This window comes from Micropterus salmoides, unplaced genomic scaffold (assembly GCF_014851395.1).
Source record: "Micropterus salmoides isolate LMB-PRFRI ecotype aquatic unplaced genomic scaffold, ASM1485139v1 Ms_hic_scaffold_6, whole genome shotgun sequence".
NCBI classification, from domain to species: Eukaryota; Metazoa; Chordata; class Actinopteri; order Centrarchiformes; family Centrarchidae; genus Micropterus; species Micropterus salmoides.
This window is the reverse complement of record NW_024044348.1, coordinates 9,753,934-9,764,382: the sequence shown is the minus strand read 5'-3', so window position 1 is coordinate 9,764,382 and position 10,449 is coordinate 9,753,934. Positions and strand designations below refer to the sequence as shown.

General features: G+C 39.8%; 1 protein-coding gene across 1 annotated transcript; it reads left to right on the top strand.

Moving 5' to 3' along the window:
• The first annotated feature begins 752 nt into the window (after window positions 1-752).
• On the top strand, window positions 753-10,211 carry LOC119889758 (sorting nexin-1-like). The gene is made up of 15 exons (XM_038700570.1): window positions 753-891; window positions 1,806-1,956; window positions 3,518-3,648; window positions 3,794-3,860; window positions 4,092-4,135; window positions 4,292-4,433; window positions 4,526-4,604; window positions 4,802-4,877; window positions 5,073-5,186; window positions 5,667-5,760; window positions 5,914-6,119; window positions 6,987-7,130; window positions 8,344-8,424; window positions 8,935-9,006; window positions 9,109-10,211. The coding sequence occupies exons 1-15, from the start codon at window positions 772-774 to the stop codon at window positions 9,157-9,159; spliced, it is 1,572 nt and encodes a 523-aa protein (XP_038556498.1). The 5' UTR covers window positions 753-771; the 3' UTR covers window positions 9,160-10,211.
• Window positions 10,212-10,449: the final 238 nt, after the last annotated feature.

The following is a 10,449-nucleotide window of genomic DNA, read 5'->3' as shown; positions in this document are numbered from 1 at the left end:
AAAAGCACACTCATTTCCCTAAACTCTACACACAAATCCTTTCGTTTCTTAATGCCTACATCATGTGGTCATTTAGAAAGCACTAACATTCAATATTGTTCACTCAAGTCAGTACAGCTTAAGCTCAATTAGCACACAGCGGAAACACAAAGAGGCATAACTGATAAAACACCAATCAAAACCTTTAATAAGGCCCGAGTCAGTTCATTCAGTTTTGGAACAAATAATAATCCAGAGAGATGTGAAGGAAAAGGTAGAGAACACCAGCGAGGAGGAAGAGGACAGACCAAAAACTGGATGCTGGGGCAGAATAATTTGTTGTTTGGTGTTTTGTACTGTATAGTCTGTTGTTGTGTTCATCATGTGAAAAGGTTTTTGAGGGGGAGAACCACAAGCAACATTCCTTATAACCATTTTTTTTTAGTATTGTTTTGAATTTATCTCACCAGCGTGTAAGTAGTGTGTGTTTTTGAGGGCTGGTGTGTCAAAGCTAAGGGCAACGTTTGGTTTTTCAGCAGAAATAGTTCTGAGTGGAGAGCTTCATTTTGACCTGAAAATAAGATGTTTGGGGAATTGTGTGAGAAGTTTTGGATTTGTGTTTAGAGTTTCGAGAAAAAGAGGCATAATTTCAAGAAATGTGTTGAAGCAACCGAGGAAAAACTGTAAGTCGTCTTTTTTTTTCATGGCGCTTGGTGTCGCTGCAGCCGTTTGCTTTCACCTTCGTCGCTCCGCCAACTTCCGCCTACGTCAGACCCTCTCACAACACGGAATATGGCGGCCAGCTCGGATCGGAATCCCCCTCCTTTCCCTGCAACAGAGGATCCTGGAGCCGGACTAGCTGACATGGCAGACGGAGACAGCGACGAGGGAGAGGACATCTTCGTCAGTAACGTATGTTTACAGCTCATTGTTATTAATTACAACCTGTGCGTGTACATATATATATATATATATATATATATATAACGTTAAGTGAACGAGCCAGTAGGTCAGCCTCTAGCTGATCTGACCTGCATTCATGGCATCCAAACTAACGGTGAAACACTGACAGAGAGGGGAGGAATGTCGGAAGATTTTGTATAAAATACACTAAATTGTTTTATAATCATAGCCGAAGTTAGTTTTCAATTTTGACTCATATCTAGCTAGTAAAATTCTACATGTCTTTTGGCTGTTTCGGCCTGTCATGGTGTTTTAATTTAAAGATGCCCCAGTTTTAGGACACCGAAGTTAGCTTCCGATTCGGCAGTTCATCAGGTCCAGATCATAAACCACTATGCCTACAGCTGTCAGATCTGGACTATATTGTCCCAGAGATGCTAAGGATTCTTTAAAACACAGTTTTCACAGTTATTTGTGAAAATGAAGAAAAGGGCCACATAACCCATCGCAACCATCGCATTTTGACAAATAAAATAAAGGTTTCACAAATCTGGAACTGTGTTTTAAAGAATCTTCAGCCTCTCTGGGACAATCTAATCCAGATTTGACAGCTCTAGATTTCTGAATTTGAGTTTCCCTTAACTCCCCCCTGCTGAATCAAAAGCAAACTTCCGCGTTTCCCATGAAGGACTCATGTTTACAACCGTTATTTCGTTAAGATTTTAAGTGAGGTTTTAATGATATCCAGCTCACAGGACTCCACCCAGCCGCCGCCTTCTTCTTCTTCTTCTACTTATCTGTGTCTGTAAAAACGTTATAGCGGTTTGAGATAACACAAGTAACTGTTCCTCTACCGGCACCCCTTCTGTTTGTGTATCAACTCAGCGTTTCTCATTAAAAACTATCATCCTATCTGTCTGCAGAGTAACAACCCTGTGGCTGTGAGCCGAGGAGTTTCTCAGCCGGACCATGTCAATGAGATGCCGCCAGATCTGTTCAGTGAGGAGGAGGCCAACAACACAACTGCCAGATCTAATGGAGTTCACTCTGATGATGACAACGACCTGTTTGCTGGTTCGGAGACATTTTCTACTTACAATTTCTGTACATTTTATCCCATTTAGTTGTAATTTTCCTGTTCGGTACAGGATTCATAGTCTGGTGACACGGCTTGTTTTAAGCGTAGGGTCATGTCAGACAATACTAATGCAGTTGCATTAGGGAAAGTGTAGGTTTTTGGAGCTTTGCCCCATACTTTGTACTAAATGGCAGAGTATCCCATCCATCCATCCATCCATCCATCCATCCATCATCAACCGCTTATCCTGCGCACAGGGTCGCGGGGGGGCTGGAGCCAATCTCAGCTGACATCGGGCGCAGGGTACACCCTGGACAGGTCGCCAGTCCATCGCAGGGCCACACATAGACAAACAACCACTCATGCTCACACTCACACCTAAGGACAATTTAGGGTCGCCAATTAACCTAGTCTACATGTCTTTGGATGGTGGGAGGAAGCCGGAGCACCTGGAGAGAACCCACGCAGACACGGGGAGAACATGCAAACTCCACACAGAAAGGCCGGGGAAACCGGGGTTTAAACCCACGACCTTCTTGCTGTGAGGCGACAGTGCTACCCACTGCATCACCATGCCGCCCGTCAGAGTATCCCTGCTGCATTAATTTTTTTTTTCCTTTTAAAAAGTCTTACTGTGCAATACTAAAGCTCTCAGTACTCCTTGAAGACAACATTACACACTGAAACATTTGGCACGTTTGACATTTCTTTTTAAATGAAGGTAGCAGATTTAAAAAAAAAAAAGGCTGTCTTTGTATCTAAACTCAAGTATTACAAAACACAAACTTATAAATACAAACTTCTCAAAGATATCTAGTGAAGACCTGCACCAACTCACCGCCCTATTTCCACATTCCTGTCAGGGTTAATATAAGTAGCTGCCAAAAAACTTAAAATCTAAAGCTGAAGTATTATTACACCCTCTAAAGACACTGACAAACCACTAACACAGAAATCTCTCACACACTAACTAATCCTTAAAGAAGATGAAAAAAGGTTTCTCAGGTCAGACCAGGCAGCGCAGCAGTCCAGTGGATAACACTGTGGCCTCACAGCAAGAGGGTCCTAGGTTCGACCCACGGTTTGTACTAAATAAGTTCTGAGGTTTGATACTAGCTTAAGTTATTACCAAGCCTGAAATCTTGTTGTCATCTGGTCAACAGCCAATGGGAGTTTAAAAGGGATAAAACAGAGAATTATCAGACAGAGTCACATTAACAAAGTCCTGCTCAGTTTTACAGGGGATTAAAAAAATTAAGTTTTGTGAAATGGCATTGTGCATAGATTTATCTCTTTGTAGACTCATACACATCATTTATCAATGATAATGTAGCAATGTTGTCAGAATACGTTAGTGTTAACTGTAGCTTTTCTACAGTGAAGTAATAGCTGCCAAAGCACCAGTGCACTGTTCTGGACAAATCAAGTGTGAAGCTATTGTTTGACAGTGTGTGTAGTGTGTGTGATCCTGTCTGATGTACACTTCAGTCGTCTGATTTTCTTTTCTTTTTAGATGAAGAGAGGCAAACATTAATCAAAAGTATTTTCTTCCCCTAGAGGCACACGTGGAGCTGAGCACAGACAAGCCTGGCTCTGCTCGGAAGGAGCTTTCCACCTCCTCTGGCACTCATCCAGCCTCCTCGATCACTCAGAGCCCTGCTGCCATGCAGCCCACCTCCCTGGAGCAGGTACAGGCCACGGCTGAGCTGAGCTGCCTAGGAACTTGGAAACAATTACTTGCATTCATGCTTTTGCAGTGCCTACTCTGTAGTGCCAAGTAATCTGTGTGTGACAGACAAATGTTCAGAGTTGTGTTCTTCTCATTAATTACAGTTGGAGGACGAAGAGGCCAAGGATAGTTTTGATGTGGATGTTGCTGTCACCAACCCTGAGAAAGTTGGTCAGTGTCTATTTTTTCTCTCCATAATGTTCAGCCATAAACTGTGATACAGCTATCTGGAATTTCCAGTTCATTCAGGTGTTGCTATTTGCAAAGCAGTTTGATAATTACACCATTGAATAAGTAACTTTCATGGTTATAGCTTCTTTAAATGCCCTGACACATTAATTTCAGACTACAGTCTAATTAATTCTCATCTTCAATGTATCTCCAATGTTTCTGTCCTCCTAGGAGACGGCATGAATGCATATGTGACCTACAAAGTATCCACCAGGGTCTGTTGTCAAGCTTGTGTTGACGCATATATTATTGTGTATTTTAACTTGCCTCCTAAAACTGCTACTATGTCTAAATCTTCACTATTGTTAGTTAGTATTTGGCTTTTCATGTTCTGTGCCTTTCTAGTGTATTGTCCCTGTCTCTACTTTCAGACTTCCTTGCCCATGTTCAAGAGTAAAGCCTTCTATGCGAGGAGGCGTTACAGTGACTTTCTGGGTCTTTATGAAAAGTTGTCGGTCAAGCAGTCCCTCCATGGCTGCATAATTCCACCACCACCTGAGAAAAGTGTTGTAGGTGGGTGCCCAGCTCTTCTTTTTTTTCAGTGTATGTGTTTTGTGCTTTGTCTTTTTTTTTTTTTCCTTTGTGACATTCATTTGGACCAACAGGAATGACCAAAGTGAAGGTGGGAATGGACGACCCGTCATCAGTAGAGTTTGTGGAGAGAAGAAGAGCAGCTCTGGAGAGGCAAGGATCAGTACATGTTTTAAACAGGGACATTATACATGAGATGATAATTAATATTCATACTGGGCCAAGTGCAGATATAAATATGTTCTCTCTGAGGCCTTTTTAACCATTTTTCTACCGCTGTTCCAATGTTTTTTGTGTGCAAGTTTAAGTTTTACTTCTTGCTCATCTCGCTGCCAATATGTTTTTTGCAGGTATCTTCAGAGAATAGTGTCTCACCCATTGTTACTACAAGATCCTGACGTCCGTGAGTTCTTAGAGAGAGAAGATGTGGGTATTTTAAAATACTAAAAGATTTTTCTAGTAGCAATAAGATGGATGGATAAAACATCCCCACATTGAAAAGGAATGCTCAGTTGATTGATCTAAATTACTGAACTTTAGATTCTTGATTCCTGACAATGACAAAGTAACTCAACTGCTAACTTTTGAGCTGTGTGTGTGCGTGTGCGTGTGTGTTTTCAGCTACCCAGAGCAGTGAGCACCCAGACGCTGAGTGGAGCTGGCTTCCTCAAAATGATCAATAAGGCATCAGATGCTGTCAACAAGATGACCATCAAAATGAATGAGTCTGACACTGTACGGGAACTATGGATGAAATCTGTGACTTTTGCATGTGGAGAAATCCAATGTTGGATAAACCCTGAAAGATGAGTGGCATATAGACAAAAGGAAAATATATTATTTTAATAATTAAGACCTGATAACATAATGCACAATTGTACTATACTGTATAGTATTCCATATTTTTTATCTATCTTTATTAAACTATTCATGTTTTTAGAATTCATATAGACAGTTGCATAGAATGATAACTTCATATCATTACTGAATATGATTCTTTTAAATGACTGTAAACAGAAATATTGGTAAATAAAAAAGGACATTTCATAGTTTGAACTGAAATTTATAATATTGGTTGTTGATTGTCAATTGATTGTGGAATACTGCCTTACATACAATAGTAGCAAGACAAACAGGCCTTCCATTCTAGATGTGATGAGGTTGTTTGGTTTTGTTTTTTTCATGATGTTGTCCTCTTTCTGCTTTGTGTCTCAGTGGTTTGAGGACAAGTTCCAGGAGGTGGAGAGCGAGGAGCAGCAGTTGAGGAAGCTTCATGCCTTGGTCGACTCCCTGGTCAATCACAGGAAGGGTGAGAGCTGCATCTGCCTTTCTTGACTTTTCTTTGTCTGCCCAATTTTTATTATCAAATTGTTTCACCTGAGGAAACAGAAGAGCACAGTCAAGCTGCCATTTCTTTTAGGGTGAGACTCAATAAATTTTCTATTTCCTCTTTCAAAACCAGAGCTGTGTGGGAACACGGCAATATTTGCCAAAAGTATGGCCATGTTGGGAAACTCTGAGGATAACACCGCCCTGTCTCGGGCGCTGTCCCAGCTGGCAGAGGTGGAGGACAAGATGGAGCAACTGCATCAGGAGCAGGCAGCCAGTGACTTCTTCATCTTTGAAGAGCTGCTGGCCGACTACATCCGCCTGCTGGGTGCCATGCGGGTAAGCTCAAAGCTGTAGAATTATAGATATACATTAATGAGAAATAAAGATAAGTAAAGTAAGTCTTTGAAATGTAAAGCTTATGTAATTCTTGATACCAGGACTAAAATAAAGGAAAAAACATCCTTGTTTTAAGCCACTGTTATCTAGCAAAATGAAATCACTTAAATTGATTTATATGTGTTGGACAGCTAAAGGTAGTAAAAGAAAGGGGGTAGGATCACCTGTACAGAAGTATCTGCACATTAGTGTCAGACACTTTTTAATACATGAGATGACACTCATGTCTGCAAGTTTGCCGTATTTTCAATAGTGCAGGATGTGCAACTCTCTCTGAACCCTGCATTTTGTCAGAGGAAAATTACTATAAATATCTCTACCAATATACATCTCTTGCCCTTTCTCTCTTTCTTTCTTGCTTGCTCGCTCGCTCGCTCACTCATTCATTCATTCACTCACTCACTCACTCACTCACCCACCCCAAACCGGTCGAGGCAGATGGCCGCCCACCCTGAGCCATGGTTCTGCTCGATGTTTCTGCCTCTTAGAAGGAAGTTTTTCCTTGCCTCTGTTGCTTAGTCCTTGCTCTTGGTGGGAATTTTTGAGTTTCTGTAAATAACATCACAGAGTATGGTCTAGACCTGCTCTTTTATGAAAAGCGCTATGAGATAACTGTTGTTGGGATTTGGCGCTACATAAATAAAATAGAACTTAATGGAATTGAGGACCATAAAGGCGCTTTCTAATAACCTTTAACCTGCTAGCTTACAGTTTTCCTCAAAGTGTGCCACCTGATCTCCGTTTGGTAATTGGAATGATCTAGAGTTGTGTTACTATTGTCATCTAATCTAAAATGGATGTCCACAGGGGTGTTTTGACCAGCGCATGCGGGCATGGCAGCGATGGCAGGAGGCTCAGAGCACACTCCAGAAGAAGAGAGAGTCAGAGGCCAAGCTGCTATGGGCCAACAAGCCGGACAAACTGCAGCAGGCCAAAGAAGAGATCACTGAGGTAACAGTCACAGTGACCGCACAGCCACTGAACCAAGCCTGAAAGATCTTTACATTAACACAGTCAGGATGGTGACCATATTAGTTTGAAGTTAGAGTGAACCAGGCAGCAAAAAACGTGTGTTCGTCATGTGGTTCTGGAGGGACTATGAGACCCTTTTTCTACCACCCAGCTGACTCATAGTTGTAGCCCACTCTCTTCGAAAGGGAGAACGTTTATTCTTCCCATGTTTAGTTGTTGCAAAGGACAAAATTATCAGCTTCTTGACAAAGGAGATCCTTTTCTATATTTTGTTATACATCGTTTTGTTTAGGATTTGAAGCCAAATCTTCAGTGTCAAGAATAGAGCCTGCAATTTTGGTAACTGATTAATTATTTAAGGGCAAAAAGTTGGTGCAGTGGTTAGCACTGCTGCCTCACAGCAAGAAGGTCCAGGCTTTGAACCTTGGTTGTCCCAGGCGTTTCTGTGCGGAGTTTGCATGTTCTCTCTAGGTGCTCTGGCTTCCTCCCACAGTTCAAAGACACGCGTAGGTTAATTGGCGACTATAAATTGCACGTAGGTCTGAATGTGTGTGAATGTGAACGGTTGTTTGTCTACGTGTCAGCCCTGTGATGAACTGGCCACTTGTCCAGGTGTGTAAGTGGCTGAAGATGATGGATGGATTAATTGTTTATCAAGTGAAAATGCATTTCTTTGTTTTGCTAGTTCACACTTCTGCTCTATCATGTTTGATATGATTTTACTTATGATAAATTGGATATCTTTGGGTCTGACGTACAAGCTATTTAAAGAAGTCACCTTGGGCTTTTTGATGGTAATTTTTTACTTTTTTCTGACATTTTATAGACCAAACGATCAATCGATTAATTGAAAAAAACCCTGCCTATACAACTGCAAAAAACCTGTTGGATATGAATCTAGTTTCTTTATGCTGGACTCGAACAATGTAGAAGCACCATCTTGGATGGTGCTTCTACATTGTGCAACAGTGCACTGATGTACCTGTTTCTTAGTACTTTGGCTAGTACAAATAAAAGTGTTTCTCATTTCTTTATAGAGGTTTGTCAGATGTATTACTGTGCTATCAGATAAGGACATTCCGTGTAACAGGTTTCTGCAGTTTGATGTGTATTTATTTTTTTAGTTAACATGCTGGAAAATATCAAGATATTAATACTTTGTTTAACATCTCCTCCTCATGTCTGTTCTCAGTGGGAGGCGAGGGTTACTCAGTACGAGAGAGACTTTGACCGGATTGGCGTGACTGTACGCAAGGAGGTTCTCAGGTTTGAGGTATGTTTATGTTTTATAATTGCTAAAAATAATGTTTTCATGTTTTATTGTCTTACTACAACTTTGGATCAAAGTGGATTTAATGTGACTTTTTTCGACACTGATCAACAGAGGAAGAACTTTGCAACGTTAAAGTTAAAAATTCATACTTTATTTTTGCCGGCGCTGTGCATTTGACATTCTAGCATTTAGTAGTATAAAGAACAACTTAATTGTGAGACCAACGCGTTTCAGCCTATGGCCTTCATCAGGGTCATCATTAAGCACTTTTAAAAGACCAGTAGGATGAGCATTACAGAAAGTTACAAAATATAAAATATGGTTGTTCTTAAAGTTGTTCTTATATTACAAGCCGTGCGATAGTTTTAACAGTTTTTTGACAGTAGTTTTCTTCAGACTATTTCCTTTCTCCATGTATGTTGGAAGCCGGAGAAGTTCTGAAAGAGATTCCTACAACTGCCTTTTCCATTGGCAAAGAACTTGAGATGTGACAACATTTTTGTCTTTCAGAAAGAAAAAGCCAAGGATTTCAAGAGCCAGATAATCAAATATTTGGAGGCAATGCAGCAGTCTCAACAACGGGTAAACATTTAGCTAAATATCACATTCAATATGATTTTATTATGCAAAATAACAACACATTTTAACTTTCTTTTAATTCTTCTTGACCTAATTGTATTCCAGCTTATAAAGTTTTGGGAGGCGTTCCTGCCTGAAGCAAAGGCAATAGCTTAATGAAGAGGGAGACTTTTTAAAGACCCCAACTGCCTTTTTTGAACACTTTACCTCTTGACCAGGAACTGAGAGGACAATTTCGAATCACACAAGAAACTTCCATCCATTTCTTCTTTTTTTTTTTGTCTTTTTAATCATAGTATTCTTGTACAGTTATTTGATACAATAAGCTGCCGCATTTACACAACATTTCTTTGGCATAATTCCTTGTTTATGTTCTTGACTTAAAGAGATCCAACAGAGATTAACCTGACTGTCAGTGAGATATATATTTTTTTGTTTCTTGCTTAAACCCAGTATATTAAAGTGTTAACGCAGAGGTACTGCCTAGAGTAACATTATCTATAGTTTACATTAGAAGATAGACGTATGTAAGTCATTCCAGTCTCCAACAATTTATGTTGACGGATGCATGTCACTAAAATGCATTGTACAGTTGGAAATGCTGTTTTTTAATGAGAAACCACTATTGATGACTGAGGTAATTTACTACGAGTATTAGCACATTGTTACATCACAATGCATCATAAAGGTTATATTAAAACTCAGATTTGACAAGGTTAAATGCTTGTCAGAGTTGTTTATGAGATGATAACAGAAACATAAAATTACAGTGAGTACAAGTTGAGAAAATGCAATCATTACTTTGTTGGTATTTCTACGATGATGTATTTGCTAGAATCATGTTTATTATATTAATCAGTTTCTTCCACAACTCATTTGGAACTGCTGCAGAGATTGTTACTGCCCATGTAAATGACTGTTGACTTGTATGAACACATTTACAGTACTTGAATTGAATTGAACATCTTGTCTGTTACCAGACGTCTTTTGATAAATTGGTTGAACAATGACAGGAAGGCACAGACATTCAAGTGATACGGTCTCTTATTTTCTTATTCAGCATTTGTAGTTGTGTAGTTTTTCTGTCATGTCCTATTTACGTAAGAATGTGCTTTATTTTTGTAACCACTTTGCATTAGCACACACATTTTCCTGGAAATGCTATACAGGTAGATGTACAAAATAAATATGATTGGTTAGGATTTGACTCTGTTTTTATATTGGTTTTTTTGTTGATGTTAATTTGCTATTTCAGTTCAGAAGCATGAGTAAGTTGTGAACAAAAAGGCTTCTTTGTTTGAAAATATAAAAGGCCCTCTTGTGATTTTAATCATTTTGTGTCTTTTTCAGGAACATTTTGAAGGTTAACCGTGACTTTAAAGAGCTGCTGTTGGTTAGAAACTGTGCCTGAACATCAATATTTTGTTCATGCTGTAGATAAGCTAA